Here is an 18,809-nt window from a genome sequence, read left to right as displayed (position 1 = left end):
AAGCAAAAGAGGGCTTCCCAGGGATGGCCCTGCACCAGTAATTGCCAGAGCTACCAGAGACACTGACTAGAAACTGGTTTGGAGAAAGAAAAGGGAGCAGGCACACTTGCTGTGGGCTCTGGGAATAGGCACGAATGGCAGAGAGCTTCCAAGAGGCTGAAAATGGTTCAAAACCAGAAGCCAAGCAGATCCCACACTCTGGGCCACCCTCCTCATAGTCAGTGGGATTCAAGTGTGCAGAACAGCCGTAGTGCCTGGGCAACCTCTCCTCTCTACTCTGCACACATGGTAGCCACTGCCCCAGGAGATGTGGGCATACACAGCCACCGATGGGCTGATTTCAAACCCTCTAAAACTGGTAGTAAGACCAGAAGTTCACTGGTACACAGTGCAGAGGGCTTGCTTCAGCAAGGGGGGTGAATCAAGTTTTGTTTGGCACCTGGGAATTTCCAGTAACTGCCCCTGGCCTGCACTTAACTAGCGAGACCCTCACTCAACCTTCCCACACCTGATGCTCTGGAATTCCTCATGGGGCCTCTGGCATTTGTCATTCCTTACACAGCCATGGGTGACACAGGTGATAACTGGCCCTGGAACACCACTAAACCTCAGCCTGGCCCCTTATGCCACTTGCCATGCCAGCGTTTTAGGCTAATGTTCTGGGTTGGGGGCACACACTGCTGGGGGTGAGCATGGGGGGAAAAAACAAAAAAAAAGCATCCCTAATGCATGCCCCTGCATCCCTGAGAAAGAAAAAGCTTCAACGCTTGTACTTTTTGTTATTTGACCCCGTTTCATTTACTTTCATTCCATTTCCCTTCGTCTCGTGTCATTTCACTCCCCTGCACCTCATCTCGCTGAAATTCACTAAACTTTCTTCCCTTTTTATTTTTTTTTTTATTATTTTTATTTTTTATTTATTTCGCGAGGACCCCAAGCATCCTCTTAAGGATGCCAAGCCCGGTTCGGGGAGGGAGGCCCCGAGCACCCCCAAGGGGAGGGGGCGGGATGCGGGTGCGGAGCCGCTGCCCATTGCACATTCTCTCCGGGCGGCGGCGCGGCGATCCGCCCCGCTCCGCTCCACTCCGCTCGGCCCCGCTCCACTCCGCTCCGCTCCGCTCGGCGCGGCCCCGCACGCCTCGGCCCGGCCCCGGCCGCACGAAGATGGCGACGCCGAAGAGCTGCGGGGTGCGCCGGGCCGCCCCGTTCCCCCCTCGCCTCCTCCTGCCCCTTTTTCTGTTTCTGCTGCTGCTGCTGCTGGCGGAGGGGAGAGGCCGGGGGGCTACGGGCGGCCGCTCCGCACTGCTGCTCCGCTCCCCGCAGCCCGCCGAGCCTCCCCGCAGCCTCCGCGCCGCGCCGCGACCGCCGGACTCCATCCAGGTGTACGGACAGGTGAGCCGGGGCGGGGAATGTCTTCCGCGGCCTTCCGCACATGCCCTCCGCTCCCCTCCCCCCTTTCCACCCCTCCGAATACCGCGGAGAAGCGCGTTACATCACCCCGCGGGGTCGTGTGTGTGCTCCCTCCCCCCCTCCCCACCGGGAATTTGCGGCGAGCGATTGCGGGGGGGACGCGGAAAGGAGCCCCGGCTGCCAGCCCCGCTCACGGACGCTCGTCCCCGGCTCCCTCCCACCCCCCACCCCCTCGAGTGTTGGTGCCACCAGTGGGCCTCGGCGACATCGTGCCGCGCTGCAGCCCCCCGCAGGTCTGCTGCGAAAGTGGGGAGGGGGGGAACGGGAAAGGAGGGGGAGGGATGCTGCACACTTGCTGCTCGGAGAATAACTTCCGCGCCCGCGGGGGTTGGAGCGGGTTCCGCCGGGGGGTGGCCCCGCATCCTCTGGGCACCCGCAGCGCCCGACAGGGGAGGGGAGAAGGAAGGGTCGGTGGCTGCGGAGGGATGGAGGGGCCGAGCAGACCCCCTGTGTCTAATAGCTCGTTTGCTGCCTGTGGCTGGCCCCGTTTAAAGTGCAGGCGTGAGGGACTGCTGACCTCTGGCTAGAGCTATTGTCACCTCTCCGTGTGTCACCCAGAGCCACCTCAAACTAGTGAGACCATCGGCTTTGCGTTTTACACTTGCGGGTTCATTTCCAGCGAGATGAGCAGAGGTATCTGCCGATGGCCAAGGGCATCAGCTGGAGGGTCAGGGCAGGTTATCCCCTCCGCTTGTTCTCTGGCTTGGGCAGTAGCTTTGCAGCTGGAGGTGCTCATATTGAACATTTCTACCCCCAGAAGCTAGGCAGAGGAAGCTGACTCCTGACAGAAGGGATTGCTGGTTGTCAGTGCCCTCCTCCCGAAGCAGGGCTCCTCTCTGCGTTTCTGATCCATTCACCACTGCTCCTTGGAAAGAGTGGGAGAGGAGTTGCTGGTCACGGAAAAACACAGAAACTGTTGTTTCTGAAAGTATCCTTGCTTGGGCTGGATTTGCTGGCAATCTTTGCAGCCAGGACCGTAAAGGCTCCCTCTAGCCTCCCCTTTTTCAAACAACCATCACTTTAGGGGTGATGAGGAATTACGCTCTGTCTGCCTGCGATGGAAAGCTTCAGCCTTAAAGAGTCCACTTCATTTTTTAACTACCCACATGCTAAACCCCACTTGGCCCTCCTTGCTTATGTTGCCCTTGCCCCCTCAGATGCCCAAAAGGCTGCTGGGGGGGAGTGAGGGAACAGTGGCCCATGGAGGGATGAGGCATGCTCATGGTGAGGCATCAAGCCTTCAGCAACATCTGTGTTTGCTTCTTCACCTGGTGCTTTGTCTTCTCAGTGCTCTTTAATGTCCCCTTTTTGCTGCTTGTTGGATGAGGAAGAGCCAGCCTCAAGGCACGACTGTCTCTAGAGCTGCCGGAGGGGCACACATGAAGCTGGAGCTGCTCCTAAAGCCCAGCTCCAGTTTCCCCCTTTAAAGAATGGGAAAAAGCTGTTCCTACTCTCCTTGAAAATCTGTTTCGCCTCCACTACCTCCTCAACATTTGGCTCTTTTTAGCTTAACACAGCTTCCCCATTTTAAAATAAAAACATGACAGTTGTCTCTCATCTACAGGCAGACATTTGTAGCACTTTCCCTTTTGTCTCCCTGTGGCTTTCATCTCAGCCACTTGCCCGGGTCAGGTAGAGCTGCTTTGGCAGGAGCAGCCTCTGTTGCCTGGACATGCAGCAGCAGATCTGAGAGGGTGTGGTAACCCCAGCACTATCTGGGATGGGACTAATAGGAAGCAGTGCAAGTTGAGCAAAGTTTCCCACTGTTTGGTCTTTTCTTGTTGCCTTAAGCTCTCAGAGAGGATGTGCCTGGGGAGCAGAGCCACTCTCACGGGTGACACAGTGCACGGTTTCAGGCTTGTGTACAAACCCCTCCCCTTCTGCACCTCTGCATCAGGACACACGATTTTTAAAGCCCAGGTACCAAGAAGAGTTTATTGGCAGTTCAGTGCTTTAAATCAGGATCTGCTTTAATGAAAGGGACAAGAGGAAGCCCGGGTGTCCCAGCCTCTGCACAGAATTACTAATGCTGAGGAAGCCAGCAAGCTGTGTAACACAGTGCTCAGGCCTTGTCACAGGCACCTCATGCTCCCTGTGTTGCTCCCCCCCCTTCCCTAGGTCTCTGGTGCTTCTCCAGCACCAGCAGAAAACAGTACAGACACAAAGCTGATTCTCTCTCAGGAGCATCATCATAAGGGGCAGTGCTTGGACAGAGCATCCTAGCACTGTGTGGCTGCCACCCCTTATCTGGGATGTGTCCTGCTCACGTGTTTGGCAGGTCCCTTACCCATATGCTACGCATTGGCCCGGGTCCTGAAACTCCCTGCCCTTCCCTGGCTCTCCTCTGTGTTCCCAATTGGGCTTTGTGGGATGGCACAGAGCCCAGGGTCAGCTCAGAGAAGGAAAGCAAAGCACAGGAGGTTGGTGCTGCCTGTCACCACGATGGGTGACATGCCAGGGGACCAGAGCAAGACGGAGGGATGCTTCACCCCCTCTGGAAACAAGGAGCAAGTCCAAATCCTTTGGGGCTCCTCTGGAGACAAATGCAGCTTAGTCAGCACCGTCACCAACAGGCTCAGAGCCACAGACACCATAGACACAAGCATAAAACACAACTTGGATTCCACATCCAGATCCTCACCACTGACTGCATCCTTGCCAGGCAGGCTTGTGCACCTTGCACACGTGGCTACAGCAAAACATTTTAGGCATGTCAACAAACAAGACCAGTAGCCTAAACCCCTGTGCCTTGGTGGCTTTTTCATGGCTTTTCTGACTCCAAAGCACCAGCAACCAAGAGACTAAACACAGAACTCCAGAGACTGACAGCTAGGAGACAGAGTGGGTTTTGTTGCCTTGCTTGGCCCTCACCTCTAGGAGACCCTTGGTGAGCCTTGCAATGGACAGACGGTTCCAGAGCAGGCACTGACATGTGACAAGTCTTTTCTAGGACACCACTGACGCAGAGAAGCATCCCCAGGGCAAGACAACTGCTGCCTACACACCCCCCAGGGCTGTCTGCCCTCCCCAAAACCCTTCTGGCAGCTGCACCCTGCCCATCTCTTCCATCATGAACCCCTGGTATGGAGGTGGTGACTCCTCTTTGGTCACCCTCCTGTCCCTTAACAGCCTCCATGCCTTTGCATCCCTGTTCAGGTACCTGGGTGCAGGTACTCAGCTCCAGGGTTTTACATTTCTAGAGGACATCACCACCATCCCACAGGAATCCCAGCTGTGAACCACATCACCTCCAGAGGACTTTGCTGAGTGCAATAAACAAGGAAAAGGAAAGGAGCCAGCTTGGCCTCCTACCTGCAAGCTGGAACAAAGTGTCTTCTGTGGCTGGGACACTGGCTGTCTCATGAGTGTCACAGCTACAGCAGACAGTGAGGAGAAGTGCTGGGGCAGGAGGCCAACCTCTGCTAATCCTGAGAGGCAAGAGAAAGGGACACAGTTACTGGCAGCATGTACACTGCAGGCTGCTAACACTCACAGAGGTCTAACCAGTATCTGCAGCCATCCCTTCCCCTTCTTTGGGAAAGTTTTATCTAAAACCTGTCCCTAAAGCACACAACTCACAAGAAATCATTGCCTTAAGCTGTGATGGGATGCAAGACATCCTGTCTACCCACTGGCAGCTCCCATGGCAGCTGATCCCCCTCTGTGATGCTGCTCTGTGATCCTGAGCCTCTCCCTGTGCTCCTGACCTACACACAGCCATGGAGTCTGTGCCTCCTGAACCTGTGTTATTTCCTGCCCTAGCATCAGCTCATCTCTTTCCCTCCCAGTGGGATCTACAAAATGACCTTTTACAGCCCACCTGGCTTTTCCTGCCCCTCTCCAAGCCACCCCTCCACACTGGTGAAGACCAAAGTCTTGGAGGCACTTGGAGTGCACATGGATTACATTAAAACTGAAGCCACACCATGACACAACTCACTGATCTTTGTCTCCTTTCTCCTGACACCACTGTGATGGCTTTGTGCAGGAGACATTAACATCCTTATCTCCATGGCACAGGGCAGTTGTGGGGTACCAAGGAAACAAAGCACTTCCTGGGAGATGACCCTAAAATACTGTAAGCACATGGTCAAAATAGTGTCTGAGCAGAGACAGATGAAGCCTCTCTTCTTTTGAGGCACATCCTGGGGGAAGCACACCTTAGTTCCCTGCCCTCTGCAGGGCACCTCTGCACCTCTGCCCTCCCAGTCTGCGAACTGGCCAAAAGCCTCTCATCCTTCAGAGAAGGTAGCAAAGTGCTTCCCAGGGTGAATGCTCCCCACCTCTGAACAGACACATTGGTCACTCTGCATAGGAATTGAACCATATTTCATTTTGACCTAGTTTGCCAGCCTGGCAGAGACCCTCCCAGATGAGACTTTAACCTTCTGAGTGGTGACAGCACATCCTGGCAGAGGGCTTGCCCTGGGCTGCTGGACCCATCTTCCTTCCTTCCTTGTGTTGGCAGATCCCCCTTCCCATCACTGTGTCTGCATGGGGGACAGGGACTCCTGACCCTTTCCCAGCCACCCCAGGATGGTTCCCTGGTTCCCTGCCCCTGGCACCTGCTTTTGCACCCAAAATGGCCAGGAAAGACTTGCCTCTAGAAGCCACACAGCTCCTCTCCTGGCCCCGTGGTGGCTGGGAAGGGTATTTGTGTTCAGATTCATTGTTCTGCCTTTGGCAGGTTCCTCACAGATCCTGTTGGGCAGTGTTGCTGTGTCCCAGGGGCTCGAGCTCTCTGTAGCTGTCGTGACTCCTTTGTGCTTCACCAGCAGCATTTCAGACCTTTTCTGCAGCTCTCTCCTGTGCCTCAGTTACCAGGGAGTGACTTTCATCAGCACTTATCCAAACTGGCTGGGGCAACCTCGATTCCCCATCAATTTAGAAAGAGACATCATCACCAGGACCTTCTCTCCAGGGAACTCACTAATTTCTGGGCCAAACAGAGCTCCTGCCTCCACTTTGCTCTTCCCCCTCCTTCACCCTTTTCCTTTCTCTTAGAAACAACAGCTAGTGGGGAGCTCTGTTGGTGGTAGCAGAGAGAAAACAGCTCTGCAAGGAGATGATTTCAGCATTAACAAAATTAACATGGCCCTGGCACTCTCTGAAATGAGTCACCCATGTTTCATATCAATGATTTCAGACCCTGGCATTTCTCAGTCCAAGCCACAAGCAGCACTACGGCAGGCACAGGCTGGATTTTAAAATATCATGGCAGGGCTGGAAAACAGATGCTCAGGAGCAGAGCAGAAGGTGCAGTAATGAAGCTTTGGTGGGAACGCGGCGTGCTGGGAATGCAAGAGCTGCCCATGACTCTCATCCCTGATGCTGGGCTATTGCATAAACCTTGCCAGGAGCAGGCAGAGGAAATGGGGACAGGAGCCCAGCACTTGTCCACTGAAGCTTCCAGCAAGCCTGAATGAGAAGGAGACTCATGACACCACCTCTTCTTTAACACCCTGTGCTGAAAAAAGCATCTGCTTTCTTCCGAACACATTTAGCTTTCTTTAACCCCATTCTTGCTCCCCCTGGCTAACAGGTACAAAACATTTAGCCAGTTCCTCTTCTGCAACTATCTCCTGGCAGCCTTCAAGCCAAGATCTGAGCTGCCAGCACAACTTTGCCAGTTTTGGCAGCCACTCACAGCTGCACAGCCTGTTGCTCTCTGATACCCTCACTTATTCAGCCATAGTAATAACCTCTTAACTATTCAGAAATTTCTACACTGGTTTGTAGGCACTGAATTTTCAATTCCATAGCCAGAAGAGGAAAATAAAGGATCCCTGGAAGCCTTTTTTTTCTGGACTTCCCCACAGCAAGGCACTACCACTGCTTCAGCACAGCACCATGCATCCCAAAAGTATTCCCCCTCCCAGCTTGGGCAGGGAGCACCCAGGCTGCAGCTGCTTCCCTTGAGCTCCTGCCTGCTCTGGGATGTGCTCCCACAGGATGGTAGCTCCAGGGGATGTCTTCTTGCTCCACTTTTGTGAGGGATTAATTTATTGGAGGATGCTGTTAACAAAAAAAAAAAAAGAAATGTATATTGTGAGCAAAGCCAGCATCATTAACTACAATAACTAGAGCTACAAGCAGCTTCTGGTATTTCTTGGCTGCTGTTCTCCCCTCCTGGACTTCATTTGGCACCTTACATATTAGAAGGACAAATTAGAATTTCATGCATATTTCATATACACTTAATCACTTGGCAAAGACCAAAACACTTCCCCATTAAGTGGAATTTGTACTAAATGCTGTTTCCATTAGGCACCAGGCATCACCATAGGTTAAACCAGCTCCTGAGGAAGGTTTCCCCCCAGTGGGCTCCTGCCAAATGGGCCTCTTCCCAGCAAGGAGGGAAGGGTTACTTATGTTGGGGTTAACAACCTCATTACAAAGCAATTGCACAGAAAACATCCTGGTCAATGGGACATCAGATCCTGTTCACCCAGGGCACCAAGGGCTCAGGGTCCTGTTTGTTGCATCCCATAGCCAGGCTCCTGGTTCTTGGCTGAGGAGAGCAGGGCAAGGGGTGCACAGGGCAGGTCTGGCACATCCAGACTTCATCTTTCCTTAGGGAGAGCAGAAAAATCTCCCTCTGGAGAGGTTTTCCCAGGGATGGGAGGCTGGGCAGGGTTGCTGCCTTCTGGCTCTGAATGCACAGCTCCAGGCTGCCCCTCGCTACCCTTCTCCCCTCCAAATAACAGCAAAACTCTAAACTAGCTAAAAACCTGTGCCTTGACCTGCAGCCATAAAGCTCATCCCCACACAGCTGGGAACTCAAAAAAGCTGCACCCCAAATAACTAATATAGGTGCAGGAGACTTAGATGGGGTTATTCTGCTTTCAAAGGCGGAAAGGAGGACAGGGAGCTCAGGGCTGCCGTGGACTTCAGACCCGAGGCTGTCTGTGGGCTGTCTCAGTGGGCATCAGCATTTCCTTCCCCTCCACCCTGTTTCCCTGCATCCTCTCACAGTGTCACTTCATTTTTTCCAGCGGGTGTGCAAGGCTGCTGCTGCTTTGCTCTGATGCTGCTGCCTGACCTAAATCTCTGCTGCTTTTGCTATCCGGGTGCTCCAGCAGGGTCTGCCCTCTGGAAGGGTCTCTGGCTGGGCAGGCAGGGGTGCAGCTGGGGATACTGGTCCAGAGGGGCTGCTCACCACCCCCATTGCCAGGTTTTGAATTTTTTTTTTTTTTCACTCTTTGCATGAGCCTATTGCATAAGAGGGATTTGAGGGCTTCTGTTTCACTTGCCCTCCCCCCTTTTGCAGAGCAAAGACCTTGTTTGTCCCAATGTTTTATTTGGCAGGCACTGGAGGAGGCTAAACCACCCCCTTGCCCCTGGTGATCCTGGGGTCAGCAGGACCCTTAGGGTCTCAGGTCTAAGAAGGGCTTAGCTCTGTGTTTTTAGGGTTTTCCAGCCATTGCCTGAGCCATGTTTGGTGTGTGGGGCTTGGGCACACGTGTCCACTGCTGCAGCTACCAGGACATCCCTCCAGGCTGGCTTTCCCTGCAGGCAGTGGGTTTGTGCAGAGGCTCCTGCACCTTCAGCTCCCTCTGCAGTGATGCTGCCATGGTTTTCCCAGCAGGAAGCAGCCCCTGACATCCAGCACTGTTACAGCTGCCAGGGACAGCACACGCAGAGGGAATAAGAGGTTTCATTTGGAAACCAGCGCATCCTTTCTGGCACAGCAGGAGTGGCTGCAGAAAGGTGGCTGTTTCCCTGTGCACCTTCACCTCGTCAGTCTGGGTCTGAAATCACTTCTTGGTCCCTGGTTTTAGTTTTCATTCTCACCGTCCCCTGGATCCTAATCCTCTGAGGAAGAATAAAGGGAACGCTGAGCCCTTTAGGCACACACATTTTTCCCAACGTGTTTGTGAGAGATGCTTGATGCTGCTGCTCATGATGATGTGCTTGAACATCACCCCCCAGGGAAGCCTTCTCTTTAACTATTTGCTTTCCAGACTGTTTAACTTCTTCCCCTGGTTTGAGTGAGCTTCCCCCCACAGTACATTTCCAAGCAGGGGTGGTACCTGCGGGTGTTTGCTCACCGGGTGTTCCTGTGGTGAGGCTGTGGCTCAGGGTACCCTTTTCCTTGGTGTTGCAGGTCAGCCTCAACGATTCCCACAATCAGATGGTTGTTCACTGGGCAGGAGAGAAGAGCAACGTGATCGTGGCCTTGGCCAGAGACAGCTTGTCTTTGCTGGGTCCCAAAAACAGTGATGTGAGTACTGCAACCTGGTGTTGTCCTGGGGTGCCTGTTGTGCTGGGTGAGGTGGTGGTGGCTGCAGAGCTACAGCCTTCCTTCCACTCCTGTGCTGGGAAGATGAAGGAAAAGCCTTTTAGTCTGAGTTCAGAGGCACAAAAAAACCCCAAACAACTTGCTATCTCCTGTGTTGACCCAGAGCTTCAAGCCCTAAAAGGCTGGCTCTGAGGCTTTCCCCCCTGCAGTCTTCTGAGTTTTCACCAAATCTGTCAGAAGGGAAACCTGAGCTTTCAGCTCCTCACCAAGGCTTCTCCTTTGCAGGTTTATGTGTCATATGACTACGGGAAGAGTTTTAAGAAGATTTCAGAGAAGTTCAACTTTGGTGCAGGGAACAGCAGCGAGGTGGCCATCGCCCAGTTCTACCACAGCCCAGCTGACAACAAGAGGGTGAGGATGCAGCCTCCATCCCCAGTGGGGCTCACACATGGGACAGTGTGGCTTTATCACTGCCAATATTGTCACCTCAGGCCAGGAGACCTGGGTGTGCAGCCACCCCGACCCACACTTGTGGAACCAGGGGAAGTTGTCCCATGGGCCATTCTGCCATGGCAGTGGGGAGGGACAGGCCCCTCCTGTAGAAAGAAACCAAAGGCAGTTTTTGCACAGATCTTTTTCTTCCCCACACAGCCCCTTGGACGATCCTGGAAGGCTCTGGGCAGGGGCATGCTGGAGCTCCTGTACAGCTCTGTGATGCTCAGGAGCATCAGAGTGTAGCAGGACAGGACATGGCTGGGAGAAGCAAAGTCCTCTTCTCTGGAGTCTTCTTCTGACCTCCTGGAGTCTGACCACCTGCTTTTCCTCTTCCTTGTTGGTCCCTCTCTTCCCAGTATATCTTCGTGGATGCCTTTGTCCCATACCTCTGGATCACCACTGACTTCTGCAACAGTATCCAGGGCTTCTTGATTCCCTTCAGAGCAGCAGACCTCCTCCTGCACAGCAGGAACCCCAACCTGCTCTTGGGCTACGACAGGTCGCATCCTAAAAAACAGGTGAGCACTTCTGCTTTGACAGGAGGGTCCTGCCTCTACCCTGCTGTGGCATTCCCGTGGCCTGTTACATGCCCCACAGCCCTGACAGCATCCTCAGAGCCACCCTGCCACCCTCAAGTGCCACTTGGGTTTGTGCTTGGACCATCCAGGGTCTCTGCTCTCAGACCGCTGCATGCTGAGCTGTCCCAAAGAGGCCAGAACACCCCTTTCCCTACAGATCCAGCTGGTTTATGACCTCTGGAGTGCTGAGGGTATAATACCTGCAGGGTGGCCACTTCAAACTCTTCCTTGCCTTTTTTCTTCATTAATGCTGCTCCTTTATCTCTTCTGCTCCTGACTCTATTGATCTCCTCGACTGTTGTGACCACAGCTCTCCGCAGAGCTGGCAGCTGAGGCAGGACTGACCTCTGCAGTATTTCCTGCCAGCATGTGGTTTGGCTTTGGGTCTTGCATAATAAATTGCTTCTGGAAAACAAATGATTTTTTTATTTGTTTTTTTTTTTTTTTCCCTCTGGAGCTATTTGGTGAAGATTGTAAATAATTACAGAACCTTCAGAGAGACGCAGGCGGTGTAAGCAAATCCTGGAGCTAGAACAACAACCCCCCAGTGTATGAATGGGGAGAGTCAAGCACATTATAAGAAGTTATTTTCATTTCTGGGTTACTGTAAAGGCAGCTGGGAAATCTTTCTGGTAGGAGACTAAAGGGCAGTTTGGTTTTTCCCTGTTTGGGATCTTCTGCAGCTAGAAAGATGGCTGTTGCTCCAGAAAGCTACCACAAAAAGAGGAATCCTCAAAGTAGTTCATGGTTTTACAAGAGATAAACACATGTCTGCCCTGCCTTTGCTGCCTGACTCTGAGCATCTTGAAGGACTGGGTCTGTTGGGTTGCCCTGTCCCACTGGCATTTCTTCCCTTTTTTGTTGCAGCTCTGGAAATCAGATGATTTTGGCCAGACCTGGATAATGATTCAGGAACATGTGAAGTCTTTCTCTTGGTATGTATTGCACCTCTGTGTTATGCTGCCTTCCACATTGCTCTGTGGGATGACACCACCACCACCACCTTTTCTGTCCTTTCCAGGGGAGTTGAGCCCTATGATAAGCCAAACACAGTGTACATTGAGAGGCATGAGCCTTCTGGGGCTTCGACTGTCATTCGCAGCACTGATTTCTTCCAGAGCCGAGAAAATAAAGAAGTAATCCTGGAAGATGTTGAAGACTTCCAGCTCAGGGACAAATACATGTTTGCAACCAGGTCTGTGGTAAGTATCACGTGAGGAAGTCACCACCACCGAGGGTGACAGCTCATGCTTTGCTATAGTGCCACCAGGGCAGGCAATAGCTCTGCTTTGGGCTGGGACCTGTGTGTAAAGCAGGGTGAGAGCCTTTACTAGAGGTGAGGCTCCTCACTGCTGTGCCTGCAGCCTTCAGACCCCCATCAGGTTGGTGATGGAGGCTCTGCTGCTTTCCCCACTGGAGCTTTCACTGCAGTGGACAAAGAACATCTTTGGATGCTGCTCTCCTGAGAGTGGGGCTGGGAGAGGGGGTGTTTCCAGCTGCCTGCCTTCAGCAGGCTGGGCAGAAGTAGGTCAGACAGCCTGCAAAGTGCTGGGGACCCAGGAAAAACCACAGGATGCCAGGGAAAGCTGGTGAGGGGGTGGGGATGGCAGGGGAAGAAGGGGGATGTGGCTCAGCAGCTCGTTGCTTGTCAGAGAGGATTACCATCAGCTGTGGACTAGGTTCAAGTAGCCTAAAATGCTCCAGCCTGGAAAGAAAGCTGGGATTTCATTTTGCTTTCCTAAGAAAAGAGGATGCAGGTGAGCAAATGTGGCCTGATGGTCCCTCTGCAGTCAGGACCCTCCTATACTTTTGGCATCTATTGGCCAGTTTCAGGCAAACCTGACAGAAAGCTGGAGAGCATCTGTGCTTTCTCTGAGGCACACCACAGGAGGGATAGAATCCTGTTTCTCCCAGGATTAAAGGAGCAATTTTCTATTTAGAAGATGTTAGCATCACTTTCTTCCCCCACTGCTGCTATCAAGCCTGATTTAGTGAACAGTATTTGCAGAGCACTTTTGGTTTCTTGGAAGTCTCTCATGTAGCTAGTACAGCCTGCAACTCTTACAGCCCATCCCCTTGGTACTTGGCCTGATCTGAAACCTGCTATTGTTTGCAGAAGATTTTTATCTGGGCTTTCTGTTGGTGTTGGGTGATGATCTGTGGCTGCTGAGAAGTCAGGCTCGGGGGGCATCATGAGGCAGCATGAGGCAGGTTTGAGTCAGGACCTTTCCAAGCCTGACCTTAATTTGGGGGTTCTTTGGAGCTGTTTCTGCTTCTGGAGTGCTCAGGGGTCACAGGGAGCACCATCAGACTTTCTCCTGCAGCTCTAATGGTTGATGTTACACTAAACAACAGTAAAATCACCCCTATTCCATGGTAACACGTTGACTGGGGGGGTTGGGGGATGGGGGATGGCCTCTGATGTGAAAATTACATCCCCTGTTCTGGAATCAGACAATTCCATCATACCTGGGCTCCAGCAGGAATGGTGCTGGGAAAGGACATGCTGGGTGGCAGAGGCGGCCAGGACTTCAGCTCCCTTCCGTGGGAGGCATGGTTGCTTAGTGATGCAGAGCCTGGGAAAATCAGGCTGCTTATTTTTGGAGCCTAAATCTGGGTTTAGGTTCCTACAGTTGGTAAGAAATAGGTTGCACCCCAGCTTTTTGCTTTTTTGGCTTCGTGCTGGTGCCTTTCATTTGGCACGAATCGTTCAAAATAGGAAGGAAAGGACAGACTGTTCCACAGGAAGAGGAGGAATTAAAACCAACCTCCTTACCCTGGTCAGAAAGGGTAATTTCTCTCCTTGCTGAGTGCTGGCTGCAGGGATTTACCTTGTGAGCAGGGAGTGATGCTCCCACCAGCAGTCCTGGGCTGCTGCCACGCATTGCAGTGGGTCAGGTTGGGTTGTGGTGGGTGTAGCTTTCCCCAGTCTTCCTCTCTGATGGGATGAAGGTGATTTGGGGAGTGAGAGCTCCTCCTGACCTGTCCCTCTGCTCTGCTGCAGCGTTTGCAGGGCAGCTCTCAGCCACCTTCAGTCCAGCTCTGGGTGTCCTTCAACCGCAAACCCATGCGTGTGGCACAGTTCGTGACCAAGCATCCAATTAAGGTAAGTGGTGCTTTCTGAGAGGACCTCTCCCTCCCTCCTGCCCTCCCTCCTTTGCCAAGGACACCTTTGGATGTCAACAGCAGTCCTCTGCCTTTCACAAGACTCTAGAGGAGTTGGAGCTGGGAAGGAACCTCCTATGACCCTGCTCAGGGAGCTTTGGCAGAGAATAAGCTCACATTAGGATGGCCTTGTGATCATCCTAACATTAGGATGACCTTGTGACCATTTTAATTTACATGTTTGTACTTTATTCTAGAGGTTCATGCCTCTGGAGCACCCAGAGCACTGTCTGGAAAGAGACAGTCCCCAAGTTCTTCCAGCACAGGTGATGGAGGGTGGCAGCAGAGGCCAGAGAGGGGTTGATGTCCGTGCATTGCCTTTGCTTTTGGGGATCTTATCTCTTTCCATGGCATGGGCTGGAGCATCCATCTTCTCCACAGGCAGAGGAAGCCCAGGGGCATAGCCAGGGTTTGTGCAGGTTGGAGTTCAGTGATGATTGTTGGAGGAGAAACACAAAAGAAAAAAAGCAGAGGGAAGATGCTTATTTGCAAAGTGAAAAATATACAAATGGTGGGGGGAAGAATAACTCCCAGCTACCTAAGAATAAATCCTAAACCAGCCTCTACATAAACCCTTCCTGCATGCCCACACATGAAGCCAGCTCACCTGTCATTTACATCCCAAAGGAATTTTATGTTGCTGATGCCTCGGAGGATCAGGTGTTTGTGTGTGTCAGCCACGACAACAACCGGACCAACCTCTACATCTCAGAGGCAGAAGGCCTGAAGTTCTCCCTGTCTTTAGAAAACGTCCTCTACTACAGCCCAGGAGGAGCTGGAAGTGACACCTTGGTCAGGTAACGTGTGACATGAGAACAGAAGCCAAAATCCTTTACGGTTTCTTGTCTGTGTTGGATCAAAGCAGGCTGTGATCCCCAAACTTGACCATCCTCCCTTTGAAGCCCTGGGGAAGCTCACTGATCCTACCTTTGCTTTTTTTCCTGGCAGGTATTTTGCCAATGAGCCCTTTGCAGATTTCCACCGTGTGGAAGGCGTGCGGGGGGTTTACATCGCCACCCTGATCAATGGCTCCTTCAGCGAGGAGAACACACGCTCAGTCATCACCTTTGACAAGGGGGGCACCTGGGAGCTGCTGCAGCCCCCAACCCAGACACGATACGGGGAGCAGATCGACTGCAAGGTAGCCTGGGACCTGAGGGGGTTGGCTGACACTTGACTTCACACGAGCCAGTGGCCAAGAAGGCTGATGGCATCCTGGGTTGTGATAGGAGCTTGGTGGCCAGCAGGAATAGGGAGATGGCCATCTCTCTGTACTGACAAAATCACAGAATGTTTAGGTTGGAAAGACCTCCAAGATCATCCAGTCCAACCTTGGATTAACACCACACTCAACTATTAAACCCTGTCCTTAAGCACCAGGTCTAAATGCCTTTTAAATGCCTCAAGGGATGGTGACTCCACCACTGTCCTGGGCCATCCCAATGCCAGACAACCCTCTCAGTCAGTTAGGAAAAAATATTTCCTGACATCCAGCCTAAACCTCCTCTGGTGAAGCTTCCATCCATTCCCTCTGCTCTTAAGGAGCAGAGGCTGCTTCCCTCCTCACTCCAACCTCCCTTGAGGCAATTGAAGAGAGCAACAAGGTCTCCTCTCAGCCTCCTCTTCTCCAGACTAAACAACCCCAGCTCCCTCAGCTCCTCACAGGATCTGTGCTCCGGATTTGTTGCCCTTCTCTGGACACGCTCCAGCACTTCTCTGTCCCTCCTATAGTAAGGTGCCCAGAACTGAACACAGTCCTCAAGATGTGGCCTCACCAGAGCTGAGTACAGAGAGATGATCACCTCCCAATTCCTGCTGGCCACTGACTTCTTAATACTTATGGTGCTGGTCAAAGGTTGGACTGGATGATCTTGGAGGTCTCTTCCAACCTAAACATCCTGTGACTGATGGCTTCTGGGGGGTGGGGAGGAGCAGGGGGCTGGCTGCAGCAGGAGCCCCTTGTAAAAGAGGTGGGCACAGCACGGGATGGAGGTTTAATGCTGCTGTGGTTTGTTTCTCCAGCTTTCTGAGGGATGCTCTCTCCACCTGGCCCAGCGCCTGAGCCAGCTCCTTAATTTCCAGCTGCGCAGGATGCCCATTCTCTCCAAGGAGTCAGCACCAGGACTGATCATTGCCACTGGTAACTCACTTCCCTTCTCACAGATGTGCAGGGGCTTGAGGCGTGTGGTTGTCAGGACACGGAGGAACTTGGCAGCATCTAATTTGGATCTGCAGGTTACAAAAATGCAATTAAAACCTGCGTTTTGCTGTCCTTTCTCTGCTGCAGTCCCTGTACAATAATCACCACCTGTACTTCTTACTGCAGCACGGTGGTGTGAGAAACCTTCCTTGCTTTATCTTCTGTCCTTGGGAGGGTTTTCTTGAGCATGCAGAAATTCCTGTTTGTCTTGCTCTTTTACTGAAGAAAACACACATTTTCTTTGATTGTGCTTATAGCTGCATTTAAAACTTGTAGTAGTCTTTAAAATATTTGATTTTGGAGGGGTTAGCTTGCTGTGTGAAAAATTAGCTCCTCAATCATCATTTTGCTCACAGATAAAAGCAGCTTAGAGGTATCTGTCTTAATTTTAAGCAATAGCTTTTCATTCATGGAGAAAAATGATTTCTCCTAGGGTCTGTTGGCAAGAACATGGCAAGGAAAACCAATGTCTATGTCTCAAGCAGTGCTGGAGCAAGGTGGAGAGAGGTAAGGTGACTCTTTTGCTTGCCAGCTCAGCCACAGTGGTGCAGCAGGTAGGACTTTGACAGCAATACTGATAAGCAGGGTGCAGCAGTAAGGGTGACCTCCACATACACATCCAAGAGCTGCAGCTGAAAGGTGCTGAATGTAGAGACAAAAACGTCTTTAGATGAAGGATCAGGTGTGGGTTGGCATGGAGGTGAGCCTCTCAGTCCTCTTGGTGAAGGTGGAGGGTTTAAATGGGGGAGAGCTCCCTCTATTTCTTCTTTCCAACTCCCAGGACCTGGCCCCTCATAGCTGGCAATGAGAGCCAGGGCTTTGCATGTGAGAGTGTCTGGAGAGGCTTTGGCATCTTCCAGAAAAATGGGAATGTTGCCCTGGGTTTATGGGGAGTTTGATGCTGTTTACTAAGTGGGTGTTCTGGTCTGCGGCAGGATTTGTGGTCTGCCTGTGCATTCTGCAGCCAGTGTAATACGGTGTTACAACATCTGCAAGCTATTTAATCCTGTGAATTATGCAGTCTCCTTTTCCTCCCATAAGTGCTCTGCGGTCTGGGTTCATGTCTGGGCAGTGGCAGTGGTGCTGGGGACCTGGATGGTGCCAAAGGTGGTTCAGAGGCTGACCCCAACAAGGGGGGGTGGCTGGGGGACCCACCATTTTCCCCTGTGAGACAGGAGTGATTACAGCTGGGAAGGGTGCCCAAAAGACCTTGGGGTGCCAACCTTCTCTGGCTCACAGGCAGGCTTGCCTTGAGGTGCAATTAAAACACACCAAGGAAGTGATAACTCACGGGTTACTTGGCCACCACCATGAGCAGAGGTGCAGAGTGACCCAGCACCCTGGGTCACCAGTTACTGAGAACAGTAACTTGATTCCCTCCAGGCTTTGTCAACCCACAGGCTTTCCAGATCACTGGTACAGTCTCACAGTGCAGAAAAGAAACAAACAATACATTCAGTGCCCTGCCCAGGAACGTCCCCAAGCACATTGGCACATCCTGCAAGCAGAGTCAGGCATGTACACGCTCTCTGTTTTCATCCTGAGCTGCACTGGGCTCCCCAGAGAGGAAAGCAAAGGTGATTTTATGCTGGTGGTCATTAAATAGAGCTGGAGATGAGCATCAAATACTACAGGTTTCTTTCTGTGAGATGGATATACAATGTCATGTACAATATACAATGGATGTACAGTATACAATGGATATACATATGTTTGTCTGGGGATGTTTCTGCACTTCCCATAGTGTTCAAGGAGCAAAAGCCTGAGAATAAACACTTGCCTGCAATCCTGAGAAGGCAGTGAGTCCCTGCTGAGCACCCTTTTTTTGCTGACAGGACAAATAGCTGCAAGGGCAGCAGTGGACTCTGGTTTTATGGAATTACACTTTTTCCCCACTGAAAAACTCTCACTCTGCCGTGAGTGGAGCAGGAGGAGCAGAATCCAGGTCACAGCACTGCTTTTCAACACAGCTTTAGGTTGAGGGAAGTTGGTCTGGCTGCTCCTGACAGCAGGTGTTGGCCCATAAACACTTGAATCTCTGGTGCCTCCAGATACTTGGCTTGGCCCAGGCAACCCAAAACGTTAGCTCAGGTCAGGCCAGGTTCCTGAAAAAGCTTTCCAGCCAAGCTTCTCCCTTAATTCAGGGCAGCTCTGATGCAGCCCTTGGCACTGTTTCTCTTCCAGGCACTGTCAGGACCCCACTATTACACCTGGGGTGACCACGGTGGCATTCTTGTGGCCATTGCCCAAGGCACTGAGACTGACCAGCTCAAGTAAGTGGCAGGGCAGGGGCACAAGAGGGTGCCCAGCAATGGGCAGGACCTGCCCCTTGCAGCTCTCCCAATCCTCTTTCTCCAGGTACAGCACAAATGAGGGGGAAACCTGGAAAACATTCACTTTCTCTGAGAAGCCAGTGTTTGTGTACGGGCTGCTTACTGAGCCCGGGGAGAAAAGCACCATATTCACCATCTTTGGCTCGTATAAAGAGAATGGTCACAGCTGGCTGATACTGCAGATCAACACTACAGATGTGCTGGGTAAGGAGATGGGTGACAGAGCCATTGGTGATGCTGGGTTGGGCAGGTGGCAGAGCTGTCCTGTCTCCTTTGTAGGGGATGCACTCTCAGCTTTTGCCTGAACCTGGTCCTCATGCCACACA

At 52.3% G+C, this 18,809-nt stretch overlaps 1 protein-coding gene across 2 annotated transcripts in view; it reads left to right on the top strand.

The window, feature by feature from the left end:
* Nucleotides 1–1,074: 1,074 nt before the first annotated feature.
* The window catches only part of SORL1 (sortilin related receptor 1), a 43,282-nt gene continuing 25,547 nt past the window's right edge, over nucleotides 1,075–18,809 (top strand). For both annotated transcript variants that reach the window (XM_030464683.1, XM_030464682.1), the window contains exons 1-13: nucleotides 1,075–1,392; nucleotides 9,578–9,694; nucleotides 9,998–10,123; nucleotides 10,564–10,725; nucleotides 11,653–11,720; nucleotides 11,807–11,987; nucleotides 13,790–13,891; nucleotides 14,578–14,747; nucleotides 14,899–15,091; nucleotides 15,973–16,090; nucleotides 16,584–16,657; nucleotides 18,335–18,423; nucleotides 18,509–18,687. In XM_030464683.1, coding sequence (XP_030320543.1) covers nucleotides 1,165–1,392; nucleotides 9,578–9,694; nucleotides 9,998–10,123; nucleotides 10,564–10,725; nucleotides 11,653–11,720; nucleotides 11,807–11,987; nucleotides 13,790–13,891; nucleotides 14,578–14,747; nucleotides 14,899–15,091; nucleotides 15,973–16,090; nucleotides 16,584–16,657; nucleotides 18,335–18,423; nucleotides 18,509–18,687 — 1,807 coding nt within the window. In that variant the 5' untranslated portion in view covers nucleotides 1,075–1,164. The remainder of the gene's footprint in view (nucleotides 1,393–9,577; nucleotides 9,695–9,997; nucleotides 10,124–10,563; nucleotides 10,726–11,652; nucleotides 11,721–11,806; nucleotides 11,988–13,789; nucleotides 13,892–14,577; nucleotides 14,748–14,898; nucleotides 15,092–15,972; nucleotides 16,091–16,583; nucleotides 16,658–18,334; nucleotides 18,424–18,508; nucleotides 18,688–18,809) is intronic.

The sequence above is a fragment of the Calypte anna genome, chromosome 24, assembly GCF_003957555.1.
Source record: "Calypte anna isolate BGI_N300 chromosome 24, bCalAnn1_v1.p, whole genome shotgun sequence".
In the NCBI taxonomy this organism is placed as follows: Eukaryota; Metazoa; Chordata; class Aves; order Apodiformes; family Trochilidae; genus Calypte; species Calypte anna.
Note: the sequence above shows the minus strand (reverse complement) of the source record. Positions and strands in the feature narration are given on the sequence as shown.